General features: G+C 41.0%; 1 protein-coding gene across 4 annotated transcripts in view; it reads left to right on the top strand.

The window, feature by feature from the left end:
- The window catches only part of GK (glycerol kinase), a 118,613-nt gene that overhangs the window by 59,811 nt on the left and 36,070 nt on the right, over positions 1-22,732 (top strand). For 2 of the 4 annotated variants that reach the window (XM_077482571.1, XM_077482575.1), the window contains exons 7-15: positions 3,987-4,096; positions 13,006-13,072; positions 13,780-13,797; positions 14,413-14,448; positions 15,604-15,671; positions 17,130-17,172; positions 18,649-18,729; positions 20,115-20,193; positions 20,314-20,410. In XM_077482571.1, coding sequence (XP_077338697.1) covers positions 3,987-4,096; positions 13,006-13,072; positions 13,780-13,797; positions 14,413-14,448; positions 15,604-15,671; positions 17,130-17,172; positions 18,649-18,729; positions 20,115-20,193; positions 20,314-20,410 — 599 coding nt within the window. The remainder of the gene's footprint in view (positions 1-3,986; positions 4,097-13,005; positions 13,073-13,779; positions 13,798-14,412; positions 14,449-15,603; positions 15,672-17,129; positions 17,173-18,648; positions 18,730-20,114; positions 20,194-20,313; positions 20,411-22,732) is intronic. The other 2 variants (XM_077482572.1, XM_077482574.1) reach the window with 1 other exon arrangement.

Genomic DNA, 22,732 nt, shown 5'->3' with positions numbered 1-22,732 from the left:
TAAATTTAGGGGTGTCTACTTTCTAAAATGGGGTCATTTGGGGGGGGGGGTTTGTGCCATCTTGGCATTTTATGGCCTTCAAAACTGTAACGCCCTTAGAAAGCCTGAAGGCGGTGCTTGGTTTTTGGGGCCCCGTACGCGGCTAGGCTCCCAAAAAGTCCCACATATGTGGTATCCCCGTACTCAGGAGAAGCAGCAGAATTTATTTTGGGGTGTCATTTCACATATGCCCATGGCATGCGTGAGCAATATATCATTTAGTGACAACTTTGTGAAAAAAAAAAAAAGTTTGTAATTTTCCCGCAACTTGTGGCAAAATATAAAATATTCCATGGACTCAACATGCCTCTCAGCAAATAGCTTGGGGTGTCTACTTTCTAAAATGGGGTCATTTGTGGGGGTTTTGTGCCATCTTGGCATTTTATGGCCTTCAAAACTGTAATAGGTAGTGAGAAGTGAACTCAAAAAATTACGCCCTTAGAAAGCCTGAAGGCGGTGCTTGGTTTTCGGGGCCCCGTACGCGGCTAGGCTCCCAAAAAGTCCCACATATGTGGTATCCCCGTACTCAGGAGAAGCAGCAGAATTTATTTTGGGGTGTCATTTCACATATGCCCATGGCATGCATGAGCAATATATCATTTAGTGACAACTTTGTGAAAAAAAAAAAAAAAAAAAAAAAGTTTGTAATTTTCCCGCAACTTGTGGCAAAATATAAAATATTCCATGGACTCAACATGCCTCTCAGCAAATAGCTTGGGGTGTCTACTTTCTAAAATGGGGTCATTTGTGGGGGTTTTGTGCCATCTTGGCATTTTATGGCCTTCAAAACTGTAATAGGTAGTGAGGCGTGAAATCAAAAATTTACGCCCTTAGAAAGCCTGAAGGCGGTGCTTGGTTTTCGGGGCCCTGTACGCGGCTAGGCTCCCAAAAAGTCCCACATATGTGGTATCCCCGTACTCAGGAGAAGCAGCAGAATTTATTTTGGGGTGTCATTTCACATACGCCCATAGCATGTGTGAGCAATATATCATTTAGTGACAACTTTGTGTAAAAAAAAAAAAAAAATTTTTTTTTTGTCATTATTCAATCGCTTGAGGCAAAAAAATAAAATATTCAATGGGCTCAACATGCCTCTTATCAATTTCCTTAGGGGGTCTACTTTCCAAAATGGGGTCATTTGGGGGGGTTTTGTACTGCCCTGTCATTTTAGCACCTCAAGAAATGAGATAGGCAGTCGTAAACTAAAAGCTGCGTAAATTCCAGAAAACGTACCTTAGTTTGTAGATGTGACAACTTTTGCGCAAACCAATAAATATACAATTATTGACTTTTTTTTTACCAAAGACATGTGGCTGAATACATTTTGTCCTAAATGTATGACTAAAATTGAGTTTATTGGATTTTTCTAATAACAAAAAGTAGAAAATATCATTTTTTTTCAAAATTTGCGGTCTTTTTACGTTTATATCGCAAAAAATAAAAATCGCAGAGGCAATCAAATACCATCAAAAGAAAGCTCTATTTGTGGGAAGAAAAGGACGCAAATTTTGTTTGGGTACAACATTGCATGACCGCGCAATTACCAGTTAAAGCAGCGCAGTGCCAAAGTGTAAAAAGACCTCTGGTCATTTACCAGCAAAATGGTCCGGTCTGAAAGTGGTTAAATGAAGTTGACCCCCAGACATGCCACATTTTGGCATGTCATTTTTATTTATTTTTTTGAGGGGGGGGCGGGGAGCGGATAACCTTTTTTTTAGGGTCATCCATCTTCCACTTCCTCCCGGGGCTCCGCAGAGCCGGAAGGAAGTTCACCTCTCCACCCTCCCTCCGTGCAATCTTCTGGTATACGTCACAGGTCCCAGAATATTGCCCAGCCAATAGCGGAGCAGCTCACGCATGCGCAGTGCGTGCATGGCTGTGACGCCACAGCTGGGTGCCCACAGTCACAATGTGAGGAGGTGGAGATGAGCGGGGCTTTGTTCGCCCGCATCGCTGGACTGTGGGACAGGTGAGTGTCTGATTTATTAAGTCAGCAGCTAAACTTTTTTAGCTACTGACTTTTATATGGGTGGAACTCACCTTTATGAAGTGGGCAAAGCGTAATCTACACTGAATATTGTTCTATCACTTCTGCACCCTTTTATGAAGTGACTTTTGTGGTTTACATTCATTTCTATTTTAATTTTAATTCTATTTTTATTGTTTGCTTTTATTTTTTTTGTAGACTTTACACATTTAGTTGTTAGTGTATGGTGGTAATGTACACCAGAGTGTTTACAATATGTAAGTGAGGAACGCTAGAGTAGTTATATTAAATATTGTAAATTGTTGTTGGAATATATGTGAAGCGCGACACCAGTTTGTTTATATATAATGTAGTGATCCATGTTGGGAATGGAAGTGGGACTTTTTACCTGAATTTGTCCGATTTATAGTCTGGAATATTTGTGGAGGATTCAGGAGCCAGATTTTTTTTTATTTTTGCAAATATTGAAATAGACAAGAGTGGGATATTTAGGGAAGGGACCTGGTAGCCTAAAATGAATTTGCCTTTGGGTGGCAACATTAGCTTTTAGGCGATTTATGCACCAATGGCTGTATAATTCATAAATAACAGTAATTATCAGAAATATACTAAGTATACGGCAGCCATAATGTACAAAGCCATATTTGTGTATATGGCATAATGTTACCAAAGCTGATGGGAAAGTAACATGTTTTCTTGTTATCCATTACCAATGGTGTTGAAACAGGGTGTGTATAGCATCTAGTGAGTTTTATTCTTTGTGCAATGGATTTTTTTTGTGTAGCTTTTAGGGATGCACCGAATGGGTTTTTTGGTGCCGATACCGAAAATGAAAAATACACTAGGCTGAAAACCGAAACGGCACCGATACCGAAAATGACTGTTTTCAAAAAATATTTTTATACAGGAGATGGTCAGAGACTGGGGACATGGTACAGGAGGTGGTCAGAGGCTGGGGACATGGTACAGGAGGTGGTCAGAGACTGGGGACATGGTACAGGAGGTGGTCAGAGACTGGCGACACGGTACAGGAGGTGGTCAGAGGCTGGCGACACGGTACAGGAGGTGGTCAGAGGCTGGCGACACGGTACAGGAGGTGGTCAGAGACTGGCGACACGGTACAGGAGGTGGTCAGAGACTGGCGACACGGTACAGGAGGTGGTCAGAGACTGGCGACACGGTACAGGAGGTGGTCAGAGACTGGCGACACGGTACAGGAGGTGGTCAGAGACTGGCGACACGGTACAGGAGGTGGTCAGAGACTGGCGACACGGTACAGGAGGTGGTCAGAGACTGGCGACACGGTACAGGAGGTGGTCAGAGACTGGCGACACGGTACAGGAGGTGGTCAGAGACTGGCGACATGATAAAAGAGATAAGTGCAGCCAGTGTTGCCCCCAGTGATGCAGCCAGTGTTGCCCCCAGTGATGCAGCCAGCTATGCCCCTCTGCAGTGAAGAGAGCCGTCTGGTTGAATAGAGCGCCGGGAACATCACAGCTTTATTTTATTACTTTACTTTTATTAAAATTAAAGCTGTGATGTTCCCGGCGCTCTATTCAACCAGACGGCTCTCTTCACTGCAGAGGGGTATCACTGGCTGCATCAGTCCTGCGCTATTCACCCCCATCATGGGAGGCACCAGGGGTGGGGCAGGGGCGGAGTTCTGCCCCAGGCCCCGCCCCATTTTCGGCTCAATTATCGGCCGTTTTTTCCTTTCGGCAAATTGCCGAAAAGGGCATTTTCGGCCGATATGTTTCGGCGGCCGAAATTTCGGTGCATCCCTAGTAGCTTTTGAAACATTCAAGGACTCATGCCAACCCATAAATACAACCTTTAGGAAGTTCACAAATATTGCTGCTATAGCGGTTCTTTTTCCAGGGGATGTAGAATTTTAAGCCTAGGTTATTAATAAAGGGCAATGAAGGGTAGCCTAAATAAGAGAATTTGCTTTTGTCTGTAGAGTCTTACTGGAGGGAAGAATGGTGGTGTGCACTGTACAGATGTGACCAATGCCAGCAGAACTATGCTGTTCAATATCAACACTCTGGAGTGGGATGTGGAGCTTTGCCAGTAAGCCTTTTGTTTATTCTTTATTATATTCTGATTATTTAACGTGTCTATTGGGTCATACAGGTGGATACTCTGCAAAGTGTTTTCATATGCACAGCATGAAAATGAACACAAACTGCTCCACAGGTTAAGATTTTGTTTTATTGTGCAATAATTTTAAACATTATCAAATTTAACCCCAAATAGGATACTCTTATTTGATTGCAGTAAAAAGTTTTAGTTCTTTCCCAAAAAGTCTTTTAGGACAGCACCCGAGAGATCATGGCTCCTCCCACCTCATCATCCAAAGCTTTATTTAATAGAAGGCCTCAACCCAGCTTGCCTTCAGTTTTTTTGTTTCCTCCAGCCGGTAGGAACACCTCTGGTGAGAGCCAGGATCTCTCAGGTCTGTCTCGGGAGACAAGAGGTTTTCACCTGAAACCTTTCTGCCAGACTCTGCGAGTCTGTGGATCCTCCCACATACCTCTAGCTGGATGGTTCCCATGGGCTCTTTCCCCTCTTCTGTGCTCGGGGAGAGCCTGTGCTGCCCTGTGTTTTTGGCAGTTGGGCGGTGTGCAGTGGCAGTGAAGGCTGAAGCGGCCGCCATTATTCTGGTGGCAGGGGAGAGCTCTCTGCTCATCCTGTGTAGTGCACAGAAAGGGGCAGCACTTTTGGGGCAGGTGCGCAGAATCATTTCTGGCCGCAAAGTGCAGGGGGAGCGAGTAGGGTCACCTGGTGCCTTTTTAAACTCTGGGTCGGTGCAGTAACGTTTTTTAATCCAGGAACCGGCCATTCCCCCCACCCTTAGAAGGGGCTCTACTGGATGGCAGCACAGTGACTAGATGGTAGCACTTCTGCCTAGCCACAGGGGGCTCCAATAGGATTGGTTGTGGTGGTGGGGCTTGCTTGGGCACAGGCAAGTAAGAGGTACTTTCCTAGTACACCTGGGTGTTTTTAGATGTGTGCCTGCTGTGCAGAAGTATTTCAATTGTTTTCTTCTGTTTTGTCCAGGCTAAAAGCACTGTTCAACCAGTAAAGAGAAGGTGTCCTGTTTGCAAGGAAAAGTTTAGCGAATCCTGGATAAAGCTCCTTTGTGCGGATTGTATCATGGATTTAGTTAAGGAGGAGTCTCCATCCATTTTTTTGTGGCGATCTTATTACAGCCATTAAGAATGAGCTCCACGCCACTTTTCAGGCTTTCAGGTCAAACCTGAGAGAAGAGCCTGGGCCCTCAGGGGAAGCTAGGGCCCCCGAACCGGACCCCAGAGCCGCAGGGGGTTTCTCAGATTCAGCAGATAGGTCTGACTTCCCAGGGTACTTCCCAAGATCCTGTTTCACCCTCTCAAGGGAGACAGATTCAGAAGAGGAGGAAAATGAGGCAGATGCCACCCCCATGTGCAAAATGTCCCTGGAGGAGGTAGGGGGTCTCCTTTAAGGTTATCTATGCTACCTTGGTGATAGAGGAGGAGAAGCAGCTCTCCCTGCACGACCGTATACAGTGGTGTGAAAAAGTGTTTGCCCCCTTCCTCATTTCCTGTTCCTTTGCATGTTTGTCACACTTAAGTGTTTCGGAACATCAAACCAATTTAAACAATAGTCAAGGACAACACAAGTAAACACAAAATGCAATTTGTAAATGAAGGTGTTTATTATTAAAGGTGAAAAAAAATCCAAACCATCATGGCCCTGTGTGAAAAAGTGATTGCCCCCCCCCTTGTTAAAACATACTATAACTGTGGTTGTCCACACCTGAGTTCAATTTCTCTAGCCACACCCAGGCCTGATTATTGCCACACCTGTTCACAATCAAGGCATCACTTAAATAGGAGCTGCTTGACACAGTAAGGTCCACCAGAAGATCCTTAAAAGCTACACATCATGCCGAGACCCAAAGAAATTCAGGAACAATTGAGAAAGAAAGTAATTGAGATCTATCAGTCTGGAAAGGGTTATAAAGCCATTTCCAAAGCTTTGGGAATCCAGCGAACCACAGTGAGAGCCATTATCCACAAATGGCGAAGACATGGAACAGTGGTGAACCTTCCCAGGAGTGGCCGGCCGCCCAAAATTACCCCAAGAGCGCAGCGACGACTCATCCAAGAGGTCACAAAAGACCCCACAACAACGTCCAAGGAACTGCAGGCTTCACTTGCCTCAGTTAAGGTCAGCGTTCATGCCTCCACCATCAGGCAAAGACTGGCCAAAAATGACCTGCATGGCAGAGTTCCAAGGAGAAAACCACTGCTGAGCAAAAAGAACATCAAAGCTCGTCTCAATTTCTCCACAACACATCTTGATGATCCCCAAGACTTTTGGGACAACATTCTGTGGACCGATGAGACAAAAGTGGAACTCTTTGGAAGGTGTGTGTCCAAGTATATCTGGCGTAGAAGGAACACTGCATTTCATAAAAAGAACATTATACCAACAGTAAAATATGGTGGTGGTAGTGTGATGGTCTGGGGCTGTTTTGCTGCTTCAGGACCTGGAAGACTTGCCGTGATAAAAGGAACTATGAATTCTGCTGTCTACCAAGAGATCCTGAAGGAGAATGTCCGACCATCTGTTCGTGTACTCAAGCTGAAACGAACTTGGGTTCTGCAGCAGGACAATGATCCTAAACACACCAGCAAGTCCACCACCGAATGGCTGAAGAAAAACAAAATGAAGACTTTGGAGTGGCCTAGCCAAAGTCCTGACCTGAATCCTATTGAGATGTTGTGGTATGACCTTAAAAAGGCCGTTCATGCTCGAAAACCCTCTAATGTAACTGAATTAGGACAATTCTGCAAAGATGAGTGGGCCAAAATTCCTCCAGGACGCTGTAAAAGCCTCATTGCACGTTATCGCAAACGCTTGGTTGCAGTTGTTGCTGCTAAGGGTGGCCCAACCAGTTATTAGGTTTAGGGGGCAATCACTTTTTCACACAGGGCCATGATGGTTTGGATTTTTTTTCACCTTTAATAATAAACACCTTCATTTACAAATTGTATTTTGTGTTTACTTGTGTTGTCCTTGACTATTGTTTAAATTGGTTTGATGTTCCGAAACACTTAAGTGTGACAAACATGCAAAGGAACAGGAAATGAGGAAGGGGGCAAACACTTTTTCACACCACTGTATATGCAGGTTTAGGGGACTCCAAAAGCTGTGCTTTTCCCGTTCATTCGATAGTCACAAACATGATTAAGAAAGAATGGCTGGCGAAGAGACCATTTTTTTTCTTGGGCCCATAAATGAAGATTCCCTTTTGAGGAAGACTCTGACTCCATCTGGAACGAAGTTCCAAAACTTGATTCCACCTTCTCACAGATTTTGATGCCGACTGACCTCGCTTTTGAAGACATGGGTCTACTAAAGAAGCCTATGGATAAGAGGATGGGACCTACTTCTTAAAAAATAAAAATAAATAAAAAGCCTGGCAATCAATCATGAATAATCTGAAACTGGCAATGGCAACAACATGCATTGCTAGGATTCTAGAGCACTGGGTTAATCAGATGAAATCCCATATTACAGCAGATTCCCCAAAACAAGAGATTTAGCATTACTTTGCAACCCTATCTGCAACAGTGGCATACATTGTGGATGCTTCAGCAGAGTCCATACGTATGACGGCTAGGTCCGCAGCATTAACAATCTCTGCTAGGAGGGCCTTATGGCTACAAAACCTGGCCCGGAAGACACCGCATTAAAGTACAGGTTTTCTATTTGGATTGGAACTAGAATCCATTCCTGACCGCATAGCTGATAAAAAATAAATCGTTTCCAGTCAAGAAAAAGATGGTGCAGGCGGGTTTTTTTTTTTTTTTTCTGTTCCCAGAAAGGGCAGCAGGAAGATAAAATGAAACGTAAGCTTCCAAAAACCCAAAGATAAGAGTGTAGTTCTCTTCAGTCCTCCTGCGACTTCTGAAAAATCTCAGTGACTCCTTCCTCCCAATCGGGGGAAGGCTCCAGGAGTTTTTTCTGCAGCAGAGAAGTATAACTCAAAACCAGTTTATTTTTAACATACTCTCCCAGGGTTATGCGATCAAATTCATGGAAGTACCACCAAGAAGGTTTTTGGTGACGAACGCTCCAAGGGATCCAATTGGGGCGCTCCCTATGAAGTTCCTAATTCAGGAACTGAAATCACAGACAGTCATTGTTCAGGTCACTACAAGAGAGTTTTTCCAAGGCTTCTACTCAGATATTCTTCGTTCAGAAACCCTCAGGAAAGTGCCGTCTCATCCTAAATCTCAAGTGCTAAATCTCTCAGTAGGGTATAGAAGACTTTGACTGGATTCCACTTTCGCAGCCAAAAACCTTCTGAAGAGAGCTTGGTTGTCATCCCTTCTCCAGGTGCAGCTCGAACCGTATTTGCACCTTCTGTTGAGACAGGACCGGCTGATACAGGGCTCTCTATTCCAGCAGGAGGTAGCGAAGCTAGAACTCACAGCCTGGCTTCAGAAGAGAAGCTTTTGAGGAAGAAGGGATTTTTGGATAGGTTAGTTGCTACCCTCCTATACAGTAGAAAGTGTTACCAGAGCAATTTATTCCAAGATCTGGAAAGCTTTCAACTCCTGGTGCACTACGTCCGCCCTTAGAAGATATTTTTGCTGTCCTGGAATTCCTGCAACATGGATCTGATAAAGGTTTGGCAGTCAGTACCCTTAAAGTCCAGGTTGCCGTGCTGTGGGTATTTTTGGAAGAACCTATCTCATCAGAACCCTTAGTGATCCGGTTCTTGAAGGGCCTCACCTGGTCCAGACCAGTAGTGATCAGAAGCTGCCCAAAGTGGGACTTATCTATTGTTCTACAGGCTCTAAGTGAGTGACTTGTATAGCGCTACCTATGTGAACTAAATCGCCACAGGGTGCTTTCTTGCCACCAGAGTCCATCTGCGGCTTTGCTATATAATATAGCAGCATGTCTTTGGAGTGTGGGAGAACCGGAGTACCCGGAGGAAACACACGCAGGCACAGGGAGAACATGCAAACTCCAGTCAGATGGTGTCGGGGTCGGGTTTTGAACCAGTGACCTTATTGCTCCTAGGTGAAAGTGCTAACCACTACACCACTGTGCTGCTCTGACCAAGGGAACCCTTTGAACCTATTGATTTAGCCTCCCCGAGACTGGTTACATTGAAAACAGTTTTTTTTTGGTAGCTATTATATCAGCTCACAGGATTAGTGAGCTTCAAGCCTTGTCAATCAGGGAGCCATTTTTTTTCTATTTTTTTTTAGACAGAATTGTTCTGAAAACAGACCCTAATTTTTTACCGAAGATCGCTTCAGTCCAAAATCGAGTTCAGGAGATTATACTTCCTATATTTTGCTCTAATCCATCGGGAAAGGAGGAAGAAGAATGCCATACTTTGGATGTTAAGAGAGCAGTCTTAAGTTACCTTAAAAAGGACATTAGGCGTTCAGACGCATTTATTTGTTTTATATGCTGGTAGGAAGTCAAGGTACCAGGGGAACCATTGCCTGCCAGATGGTTGAAATTGGCTATTACAGAAGCCTATTCCTTTTCGGGTCAAGAGAGTCCAGTTAGTATTTGGGCTCATTCTACAAGAGCTTCGGCGGTGAGTTGGGTAAAATAAAGCTGTTGCCACCCCTGAACAGATCTTTGCCCGTCATTATTATAGGTTAAACTTCCTAAGTACAGGAGACCAGGCTTTCAGAAGGAAAGTCTTACAAACTGTTGTCCCACCTTAATGGGGTAAGTCTCGATTATTCTCTCGGGTGCTGTCCTGAAAGACGTTTTGGGAAAATTCAAGTTAAACTTACCAATAACTTGTTTTCAATAGTCTTTCAGGATAGCAATAACCCGTCCTTTTGTTTTGCTGTATACTGTGACATAACTGTCGCTTATATGTTTCAGCTGGGGCTGGAGGTTATCTTCAAACAACTGAAGGCAAGCTGGGTGGAGGCCTCCTATTAAAGCTTTGGATGATGAGGCGTTTCATGTTGTGGGAGGAGTCATGATCTCCCATTTGCTGTCCTGAAAGACTATTGGAAAACAAGTTACCGGTAAGTCTAACTTGAATTTTTTGATAAAATAGCAGATTGTTTTAACCCTAGTCCAAGTTCTGCTGCCAGGGGTACAACAGGAAACAGAAATCTCAACCAAAAGGGGTGAAAATGTCACTTCTAAATGTTGTCACTGGAAAATATGTTATTGAATGGTATCTCTTCTATTCTTTTTGTTAAAACTGTACAATAGCAGAGTGTTGTAATGTTGGATTCCCCTCACTTTTTGTCTTGTTGACAGTGATCCCCAAGACAAAAAGTGAGATTAGAACTTCCTAGCTGGGATTTAGCCAGCATTGCAAACTCTCTTTTCAAAAAGAGAAAAAACGTTTGCCTATACATAGTTACATAGTTGGTGAGGTTGAATAAAGACATCAGTCCATCCAGTTCAACCTGTATTGTTGTGCATGTTCAGAATTATTTCCCCTATCCTTGTATATTGTGATACTCGTCCAAGAGATTTTTAAAACTATCAATACTTCCCATTGACACCACCGATTGTGCAAGTGAATTCCACATCCTTACTGCACTGACAGTAAAAAACCCCATACGCAGTTTAAAGTTAAGCTGCTTCTCCAATTTCATTGAGTGACCCTGTATCTTCTTACGTTCTATGAGACTGTATAGTGTATTCCCTATGCCAGAATCGCCATTGAGGTATTTGTGTATTGCTATCATATCACCTCTCAAGCGTCTGTTCTTTAGAGAGAATTAGTTTAATGAGTGGTGTCGTTCCTTGTAACTGAGGTCCTCCAGTCCCCTAGTTAACTGTGTTGTCCTTCTGGACTTTCTTCAGTTACTGGAGCTCCCTCCTTCATACATTACAAAGAAAAAGAGGAAGCAGATAAATCAGATATTCTAGAACAGGGGTGTTCAACCTGTGGCCGACAGACCGCATGGCGCCCAAGACTGCTATGAATGCAGCCAAACACAAAATCGTAAAATTGAACTTCCGCTTTTCGGAACCTCCTCCCCTCCGGTGTCACATTTGGCACCTTTCAGGGGGGAAACCCATTTCCGGGAATAGACTCCTGCGGGAGTCACGCCCCTTCGCATCGCCCCCCGCTGTGTTCTGGGAAACTGCAGTGTTGGTAGCTGCTAGCTTTTAATAATTTATTATTTTATTTTTTTTTGAGTGGACTACCGCTTTAAAAATTTAGCTTGATTTAGATTTTTTGTAAAAACGCGTTTACACTTAGCAGAAAAAATTTGTAGGTGTCTCTTTACTGGACTATTATGCATTTCATTAACACAAAAAAAATCCCACTCTTCAATCGTGCCTTATTCATGTCATACATTTTGGACAGCACCTATAATATTTGTGAACAAAATTTTTTTTAAGGATGAAGCATACGAAGGGCAAAATTAGAACCAAAATTTCTGATGAGCAACTTGAGAATTCATTGATAATTGCTACTTCATCCATCCAACCAGATATTGATGCATTAGTTTATCAAAAACAGTGACAAATATTTTTATGTTGCCCTCTTTTTTACATTTTATATTACAAAGTAATTAAGTTTTATTACTCAGATAGGTACATTACCTATATCCGTGATTGTTAACTTGTGATCTGCCCAACTTTTTCTGCTCATCACCTATCCTTATGCCCCATACGCACGATCCGAAACTCGTATGAAAAATGCTCATTCGGATCGGAACGTTAGTACAGAGCTTTCGAGAGCCAATCGGGACAGTTCATTCGATATTATTCTATCGGACAGGCATGGAAATTTTTTTCCTACAATGCCAGATCGTACAATTTTAATTTTAATCAATACAACTGTTGTTCGAAAATGCAATACAAATGCATTACAACACATTACATCACTTACGAATTTTTATTCTGACGTATGAGAATTTTCGTGACTTTAGTAAATTTATCAGATTCAACGTGAGATTAACATGCAAAAAAACAGACGATGATTCGTCCGATAATCTCATCGTGTGTACGGGGCATTAGGCTCCAAGCACACTGGCAGTTCCTTTGACCAAAAAAAATGCTCCTATAGTGTATATAGTTTAGACGAGTTTAGGAGACTTTTTTGTGGTCTTTCTGCCAGAAAGCACCAATCAGAAACACGAACAAAAAAGAGATTTTTCCTGCCTCTTAATGCTAATGGTAAAATATGCCTGTAATCGCCCTAATGTGCATGAATACATAGGATAACATTGAGCTGCTTCTACAGACACAAAACTCCTGTAGAAGTAGCGATTTTTATGCCAGTGTGCATGGAGCCTTATTGTTAGTGTATTTTATATGTGACCCAAGACAATTCCTCTTTTTCAAATGTGACCCGGGAAAAAGCCAAAAGGTTGGACACCACTGTTCTAGAACAACTGTGGTATATTTACACATATACAGACAAACTGTTTAAAAACTATGCAGAAAACAAGTATGTACCGGGATGAGACCCCATGTGCCCTACAATAGCGGACTATAGTTGCCATAAAGAGGAGACATGTTAAAATACAACATCATTTTATTATATAACTAAAATCAGATCAGAAAAGATGTCTTCATCCAACATGGGAGAGGGGGAGAGACTAACGCTAAATACAGTATAAAAACATAGTATATGGTTGGTACAGTGTACTGAGTATGAAAACAATTTATCCGGTGTTGTCTGGACAGTCAATGTTTCGCCAAAGAGAAATGGCTTCCTCAGGACCTAGAAAAAGTTGATTTTATGTTTACCTAAAATAACATATAGTATTAGTACCTAGTTTAAAAACTATTGTGCAGGATGACCCTCTAATTTCTTAGCTGTTACCTAGTACCCCCCTCTCTCTCTCTTTCTTTCTCTCTCTCTTTTTTTTTTTTTTTATGAAAGATTCTGATTATTAAAGTATAAAGTTTGCAAGGCTTCCTACTGATAAATATCAAGATGCACCATCTCGGTTTCTTATTTTTAGGTTTTTTGATGTTCCCATGAGTTTGCTGCCAAAAGTGAGAAGTAGTTCTGAAATCTATGGACTAATGGTAATGAGACATTTTTCATTGCTTTTGTTATTTCATACCACAACATTGTAAAACTTTGTGAATAAAAAAAAAACAAAGCACAACAATCTCACTTGCTTCCTTGCTGTTATGCTGGACATACATTAGATGATTTTAGTAAGTGGCCAGATTTTGAGAGTAGCTGGTAATGATCTAGTATAAGAGGTTAGAGTTTTAATACATATAAAACATTTTACACGTTACCCGGCATGCGTCAGATAATGATAATGGAGTCCCATGGGGCAAGCTGAGAAGCAGTAGATGGCCAGATTACCTGAAATTAAGAAGGCAGTTTGTAATCCTACATAATTAGTCTCAAATATTTTTTATTGTGAAAGTAGCTGGTTATATTGACTGAATGTGGGAGATTTTACAAGCTGTTAAGGGCTGATAGTTGGCGCTGCTGAAAAGTATGCATAAGTAAGACTATTAAGGCTTTGACCATATTCCACTAGCTGGCTGAAAAAGATGAGCAGCCTTTTTGGGTGGTAAGAAAAAGGAAAGTCTTAATTTTAAAGAAAATCTGATACAGCTAGTCCCAGCAAAAGGCTCTTCCAAGGCTAATCTACTGTAACCTAAAGTATCATTTGACCCAGTGAATTTTTCCTTTTTGTAAGCAACAGGTAAACGTATAACTTTCCTTTTGTAGTGAACTATTTCTGTCCTTTTGTTTTTTTTGCCTACCATAGAAAATCTGTCCTAGCCTGGTGAGTAAAGGTTCTTGCTGCGTTCTTCACCAGTCATGTGTCACACGCACTTGGGGTTCAAGCCACACAATTTCCAGTTAAAGTGCAGCGATCAATTCCAGTAATACAACTCCACAGATTTTATTTTTTTATTCTGCTCTGACTAGGCATCTGTTATCCATATACATCTACACCTTCATTTATCTAATAGATCATTTTGTCATAAAAGAAATTTACTATAAAAAAAGTGATGTTCCTTCTGATATTTCCATGGCCTTTTTTTGGCCATTCCTCAGATGGTGGCTGCATTCCTATTACCAGCTTCTAGTTACCATTTTGTGACAATGGCCATTGTAAGTCCTGGTTTCTTACTCCAGTGTTTTCTAGTAAACTTGGACAGTGCGTGTGCTGTTAACAATAACTGGAAATGTGCTTGGTTGCTTTATGTGGTTTCACAAAAATTTGTATGGACACTAAGTCACAATTATGTCCTGTTCAGCTGCACACTGGTTGCGCATATATATGGAGACATTGGCTTGCTGCTGGCTGTAGTCCTTTTGGGCACTATTTTATGAAAATAAAAAAAATCTATGCAAAGGCATGCTTGATGTTTGAATGCTTTTGTTTTAATTTCAGAAATCTGGAGCCTTGACTGGTGTTCCAATATCTGGGGTAAGTTGATTTGTTAACCTTCATTACAGTACGCACAAGATTATTGGAATTCTGCATAGAAATTATTCAAGATCTGTCATCATTTTACCCTCTTAAGAAATGGTTTTGTCATTAAAGTATGTTTTGTGTTTTACTGCTGTACAGCAGCAGCTTCTGGTAACTCCATTTATATTGGTTCAGAGCAACTAACTAATGTGCAAGCTTGTTGTCTCTAGATGTTGTGGAAGCATAACATAGGAGATCATCAGCTAGTGATGCTTGACAAACACTGTAGATATACAAAGGCTTGCTGATTAGGAATTGCATATGCTAGGCTTACCAAATCCAAGCCTTGAATTCAATAATGTTTCCTCTTTCTGTACGTTTTGTTTAATAGTCCTTTTAATTTACGTTTTTCCTGAGACCTCATTGACATGGACGCTGAGGGCCGCAGACTGGGATTGGGCCATTTGTTTGTAGCTTGACCTGCCAGGTGCTGTGTACAGGCAGCTTGTGTAAAATTATGGGGATGCGGGGGTTGCATGAACACAGTCACTTGTCCTGATATGACAGGCATGCAGGTGCGGGTGAGTGGCCCTGAACGCACACAGTACAGCAGATGCTGGGTGAAGACTCCTATTAGAGCTGCATTTACAGATTTTATGCGGCCTGCTCAGAGTGTAAAAAAGAATTGCTTTATTCCATTATTCAAATATTTTTCACAAAATAAACTTGCAGAGCAGTTTCCTCCTGTGTGGATACTTGGCACTAAGTGTTTGTATGTATGTGTGAGATATATATTACCTAAAATTTTGGGACGCCTGCCTTTACACACATGAACTTTAATGGCATCCCAGTCTTAGTCCATAGGGTTCAATATTGATTTGGCCCACCCTTTACAGCTATAACAGCTTCAACTCTTCTGGGAAGGCTGTCCACAAGGTTTAGGAGTGTGTCTATGGGAACATACTGGTTCACTCTTACTTTAATTTGAATACAATAAGTCAATAACCCAGAACAAGAACGAAATCGGCAGAGGATCATTGGGACAACTGGGTAGCTAGAATTTTCAGAAGGAGGCGTGCTATGGCAACATGCATGCATACTTTTCACTTGAGAAGTTTCTTAGTGGGTTCTCTCATTTATAAATTATATACACAACTGTTTTCCCTGCAGTGTCTCGGTGACCAATCTGCTGCGCTGGTTGGACAAATGTGCTTTCAAGATGGACAAGCAAAAAACACGTGAGTGGAAAGGCCAATTGCATCTAGAACCAATATTTTAGGTTTTGGATGGTGCCAAAGTGGAATCAACTAGCTTTTTATATAGGTCCCAGAGACTCTTTTTTCATCTATCCATCAGGTATTAACAAAGGTATCACTTTCTTACACCCCTAATTAGTACATAACTTTAGTTCAGAAAGTGAGAAATGTTAGTCTTTGTGATAGTTGTGGTAACTTGAAAGAACTGTTTCTACTCTGCCACTGTAGAATCCCTGAGAGAGAAAAAAGCCAAAAAAGACTTGAGAGTCAATTCACTAAGTGTTAAATAATGTCCAATAAAAGGCGGTAAATAGTGCTTGCGGTAAATCAATTTTGAAAGTGTAATCAGTAAGAATTTTTGCGCTTTAAATAACGATTATGGCATTTGTTCGATTGAGCGGTAATGGCCACATTTTTTCAGGCTACAGTTTACTACATTGAGCTGGTTGCTTACCCCATCAACACGGGGACAACATGCTCTGGGGTGGACCCCAAAGAACCATACCAGGGCAAGTGGCCTGGTATGGTTCAGGAGGGTTGGAGTGCTCGCTTGTTGTCATTTCCCATTTCCCCGTAGGTCCTGGTATGTATTGAAAGGCACATTGTGTTTGTGGTGTTTTTTTAGTTTTTTTTCATAATTTTTAATGGCTGGCATGTTTTTTTTACATTCAGCTGACAGCTGATAAGTCATACTTTAAGGATGTGACGGCCAGGTTCCCGGCCCGCTCCTTAGCAACCAGCTGTTTTTTTGACAAATACTGCATGTGGTACCGCCAACAAAACCCTGGTTATAAATATTGCATGTTTTTGCTCTCTTGTATGTTTGTGAATTGGATGTAAGAGCTTACCATATGGTTTTTAATATTTACCAGCACACTTTACACACGTAATTTATGCTAATGAGTCACATTATGTTGTTGCATGCAGTAAACATAAGTGAATTGACCCCATGGTTTGTTGAAACTTCGATGTACTGAATATAAAATTTAAAAAGTGGGGCCCAACGGCCAAACTGAAAGATAAAACAGGCTTAAACTTTAGGACCTATACATGGCAAATACCAAACCAAATTTAATTGGTAACCAGTAAGAAAGAATACATAAGAGGCATCAAAAAATGTCAACCAACATATAGTGTTAATTGCATAATATATAATGCAACACAAAAAAAAAAAAATGTCTACCCCATGTAGTGTAGAGGAAGAGCTAGTAGTGCAAAATTGGCATGGTTTAAAGTTGTAATTTGGGAATTTGGGTTCTAAAAGCACTATGTTATAGTGTAGTGAATTTAGCTCTGTCCTTTTTCTATTTCTGTCACCTTTTTTTTTTTTTTTTTACTGGTTCAGTTGTGACTCTTGAGAACAATATTATCAATTTGTAAGTGAAATCACACTAGTGTTATTTAACCAACACATCTTTTAACTTTTTCTTTTCTCTGCAGATACGGTACTGGTTGTTTCTTGCTGTGTAATACAGGGCCGAAGGTGAGGAATTTGAAGTGATACTAATCATTCCATGTCTCCTTGGCTAGCCGTGTGCTAAAGAGACACCCCTACTTGCTGCATCCCTGAGTTGAGCTGTGTGCTTCTATAGATATAGACCATGCCAGTGTCGCGTCACATTTTGCTACCCACTGGAGTGGCCATGCACAACGCTGCCATATGCGTTCCATCACAGGGCCCCTCGTGGCCTCACTTCACACGCCATGCTTCGGGCACGCCCTTGCTTCGCTCACCATGCTTTGGGCACGTCCTCGCTTCGCTTGCCTTGCTTTGGGCACGTCCTCGCTTTCGCTTGCCACGCTTCAGGCACGGCCTCGCTTTGCTCAGCATTGTTATAATATAACTCTGTCCACTTTGATGGTGGGGCTTGAACCTGGGGTGGAACGCATATGGCGACGTCGCACATGCGCAGTCCAGCGGGTAGCCAAATGTGATGGGTCACCATATGTGACGAAACACTGGCAACCCCTGCACTTTTCTTTCATCAGTTTGACTGATGACAGCAGGAGCCTATTGCTCTGAACACATTAGGGTAAAAAGTGTAACCTTTAGAAATACATTAAGTTAGTATGGCTTATAAACCGAATACTTAGTATAAATAAAGCTAATTGCCAACTTTGTGAGATCAGGGTTAACTAGATGTAACTACTGTATATAAAGGTATCTGAATATCTCCTAATAGAATAATGGTTACCTAGAAAACATATCACGCATCCTTTCAAACAACTTTTAAGAACTACTCCAAATTCAGCTAAATGCAACCTATAGTACTAAAGTCTGCCCAAGTCTTTAATATCAGAATAATAAATTGCTAGCATAGGGGTGGTGACAACTGTCCGAGGAGAATATGCAAGCCATTGCAACCCATTGTGTTCATCCAACATTTTGTAAAACTTTCTGGGGCACAGACCTGGAAAGTATGCAGATCATCAATTCTGACTTCCATATGACTTTATAATCTGCATACTTATTCAGGGTCAGTGACTCTGAAAGTACAGAAGCCAGAGACAACCAGGAAACTAGTGTTTTTAGAAGGAGGTCACCGCTGACAATCCTAGTAACTTTGGTTAGAGGTTTCTGGTAAGAAAAGTGCTGCTCCATGCTCCCTTCATGGCTGGCCATATGTCTGAATGCCTAGGCTCTTGATCTTTATGATCTCTTCAAATAAGGAGATCGGCAAATGCAAAAACTGACCTTACCCCTCTGTAGAGATCACATGACCAAGTACCGTCACATTTGTGGTAAGCGCTTAATGAAAACTGTCACTATTTTCTCTCCAAAAGGTATTTTACTTTTTTTGTACGTTTTGTATTTAGCCACTCCAAGAAGACTGTTAACTTGACCTAACTATTGAGCCATTGGATGGCGCCTTCCAACTGTTGCACTTTTTACTTCTTTACTATTTATTCTTATATTGTGCAATGTGTCTATACTAATTTAAGGTTAAATGTCTTACAGCCTGTTCTGTCTGATCATGGTTTGTTGACCACTGTGGCTTACCAGCTTGGCAGAGACAAGCCTGCTTGCTATGCACTCGAGGTAAATTTTAGATTTTTTTTCAAACCTTCCTTTTTTTTAGTTTTTTTTTTACTCTCCTGAACCAAAAAAGTGATTTATTGCTTCCTGTTATAATGCCTTTGCAGCTAATATTTATTCTTCTTAGAGTTCAATCTTTCTACAATTAAGTTGGAAATGTTAAAGCCTAAGTAGAAGTCAAATCAGCACAAGGGACATAAGCTGGCCATAGAAGTATCTAATCTTGGCGGGTTTAGCAGGGACTGGCTGAGATTCGATCCATCTATGGGCAGGCTGGTTGTACTGAAGTCTGTCTATCCTTCGATCAACTGCTATACAACTAGCCCATCAAGTTTTTCTCATACGATCACTGCTGGGGTCTATAGCTGCTGGCAGTGACCATTATGTTCTGCCAGTGGGGAAGGTTCCTGGCTGACCACAATAACGCTGTGGGAGGAGGCATTTCCCCATCAAAACGAACTGATTGTGTTGATGGGAGAATCAAGCCATTTTGTTTCTACCCATGGTTGGAAGGAAAGTAAATTTATATAATCTGTGTGCTGCTTCCCTATAAGACCCCTTTCACACTGGGGCAATTAAAAACTGCCCATCAAACGCCAGGCGCCTTTGAGGCGCTAGCGTTGTGCTTTCTTTAAGGTCACATGCCTGAAAAGCACCTCAGTGTGAAAGGGGTCTTAATGTTCTGTTTTTTTCCTTTTGCTGCTGGTTTCCCTAAAATTCTCCACCATTGAGGAATTTCCCCCTCTCCCTGCAAGTCAAGGAGGAGTGGAAGAACATTCCTGTTCTGCGTCTTCATTCATGAGAAAGCATACAGCATCACAGCTGGGGTGGGGTTAGGGATGAAGCTGGTTGGAGCTCTGTTGTGATTCTTACACAGACACCTACAATGGTTCCAGAAAATGCCAAGGGCACATTTTTATTTTTAATTGGAATTCCACTTTAAGGGATATATATATATAGATAGATAGATAGATAGATAGATAGATAGATAGATAGATAGATAGATATAGATATATATATATATATATATATATATATCTTCTAAATTTGAATTGATTTGAACAAGTGGTATAGAGAGAACTTAGGCAGTTCTTATTAATCCACTCCTATTTGCTTTAATCAATATGGAAAACTACACCGAGGCTCACATCTTTTCGATATTATAGTCACTCTGGATCTGACAAGTTCCTTGTAGCATCACATTGCCTGTAGCTGGGGAAAAAGAGGTGCTGTCCAATCTGCCTATTGTATGGGCACCTTTTATTGTTGGCAAGTCCAATGAATTAAGATCTGGGAGACTTGCCCAACCAGTGTCCACCAAAAACTGAAGATCTAAATTTTAATGGACTTGCATTTTATTATTTACCTGTCTTTTGATAATTTTTTAGGGCTCAGTTGCCATAGCTGGAGCTGTGGTGCGGTGGCTAAGAGATAACCTTGGCATTGTTAAGACGACAGAGGAAGTAGGTAAGAATATCGGATAACTTTTATTTTTTTTTTTTTTTTTTTTTTTTTTTTTTTTTACAAGTTGGTAAGATGTCAGGCAGATTTGCTATTTTAACTCATTATATGTGTTCTGTTTCTTAGAGAGACTTGCTGCTGAAGCTGGTACATCATATGGCTGCTACTTTGTTCCAGCATTTTCGGGCCTCTATGCACCGTACTGGGAACCTAGTGCCAGGGGGTATGTCCTTACCATGTAATTGAAAAACCTTCCCACACTGCTTAATCAAGACACATATTTGTGTATTGTTGCCATAAATTTACAGAGTGTAACAAAAATACAGGCTTAGTTGTAAAAAATGGTAATCGTTCCATTCTAGTTCTGATTTTATAAGCAGGCCCCAGTCAGTCTATCTGCAAGGGATTTTCATTCCAAAAAGAAGAAAAACCTTTTAAAGCTTTTTTTTTTTTTTTTTTTTTTTTTTTTTTTGCATATTCCATTGTATGTAAGAATATGGAATTTTCCCTGATGGTATAGAAACTCTGGCAGGGGAGGCTGGGATGGGACACTTCATTAATTTTATTTCACTTGTGTCTTAGCCTCCCATGGACAAAAATTCTGGGGGGAGGACTAATAGTGAAGACTTAATTTACATCTTAAGGTGTGTTATTTTCTGAGAAGTCCAGAAGTGCAAGAAATTACTTCAAGCATATTTATAAGATGGAGCTGCAAGATAAACTTTACATTACCTCTATCACAGGATGTACTGCTAGTGCAAAATAACTCACAAAATGTAATCTTGGTTATGAGGGGTGAGATGTTCCTCAGCTGAACCTCAGCAGATATCATGCTGTTTTTCTGAGCTGACCTCCCAGGGATGTGCAGGGGAAACTGTAAGCATTGAGCAGCAGGGTGGATTTGCGTTAAATCAAGTGATTTAAATCACAATTTAAATCACTAGTAAAAAGGCTTGATTTGAATCAACTCAATTTAAATCATAATTTTTAAAGAGCAACTGTCTTCTCTGTTCCACGGCTGCTGCTTCTCTGATCCGCTGTTGATTCACCGACAGTCCCATTCACTTTAATGGGATGGCTGGTGATGCGGTAGGGACACAACAAGGTGAGGGACGTGGCGGTAGCAGGTGAATGGATGCCCGCTAACAGGCACTGCCATGATGGATCTGAAATTACAGGTGCTCTTTTAAATGTAAGGACTTATTCTTGCTGGTAGTTAGACTCGTTAATGTTTGTAAACAAAATGAAGATTTCCTATTTAGAATAATAAGCTGTCAAGTTAGTAAAACAGCGAAGTCAGAACCGATTCAATCTTGGTTTGTAGTGTTACATAGATTTGCAAAACAATGGGATAAAGGAATATTCCTGAAATTTGTTTTATCTCATGGTTACTGTGAATTTATGTGAATGCATCAATGCAGTGCATGTTATCTCAGATTGAAGAGCTTGGAATTGAATGAGTTTACCAAAAAATGTAAATATTGCAGAATATGCAGCCTCATACTACATAACAAAGCTCCATTTCATGCTGAATAAACTAAAAACTAAATTATGAATGTATCTTAAATGGAAAACTATCTTTTAGATAGATTTATACTCCAAAAGCATTTTATTAAAATAAATTTGCTAAAAATCTAAAAAATCAATTTATAACAAACATGTCTGATTTTATTATATATATATATTTTTTTTTTGATTTAAAAGAAAAAAAAATTGATTTATATCCACCCTGCTGATCAGTAGCCTCAGCTATATTGAGTGCTAGCATGAAAACCTGGATCTTGCAGGGCATATTACTGTTATATTTATATTATTATGTTTAAAATTGGATGTATTTGCAGGTAAAGTAGAAAACACATTTAACTTTGAATCTTACAGATATTGACACATTTAAAACACTGGTTGAATAACAAAATCACAACTATTTTTATTAACTACAATTTCTGATATAGCCAATTGCTCATGTTCATATTGTTAGTTACACAGAGCTATGAGTCCCTCAAGCCAGTCTTTGGCCACAGTCTCATGTCTATGGGTGTTAGAAAACCTATCCTGCACCCTTGTTAACCACTTCAACACTGGGTATTTTCACCCCCTTCCTGCCCAGGCCAATTTTCAGCTTTCAGTGCTGCCACCCTTTGAATGAAAATTGTGTGGTCATGCAACACTGTAATAATGACCTTTTTAGCATTGTTTTCACACAAATAGAGCTTTCTTTTGGTAGTATATAATCGCTGCTGTTTTTTCTTTTCTAGTTTTTGCTAAACAAATGAAAAAAGGACCAAAATGTTTGAAGAAAATCTTTTTTTTTTTTTTTTTTCCTTCAGTGATGGGCACTGGATGATCAGTGCAAAATTCCCCTGTCATAATTGCCAGTTATAGACTCTCCTCACACTGTGACAGCGCGGGAGGAAAGGGCTGTCATTAACCAGCAAGTTTGTTTACATGTCATCAGCTGTGATTGGACACAGCTGTTCACATGGTAAAGGGCTGCTGTGATCTGCCCTTTACCCCGATCTGTGATCAGCTGTGCCTTCCCAGATCT

This window comes from Lithobates pipiens, unplaced genomic scaffold (assembly GCF_037356315.1).
Source record: "Lithobates pipiens isolate NorthernLeopardFrog02 unplaced genomic scaffold, aLitPip1_a1.2 Scaffold_16, whole genome shotgun sequence".
Classification (NCBI taxonomy): domain Eukaryota; kingdom Metazoa; phylum Chordata; class Amphibia; order Anura; family Ranidae; genus Lithobates; species Lithobates pipiens.
This window is presented reverse-complemented; position numbering and strand designations above follow the sequence as displayed.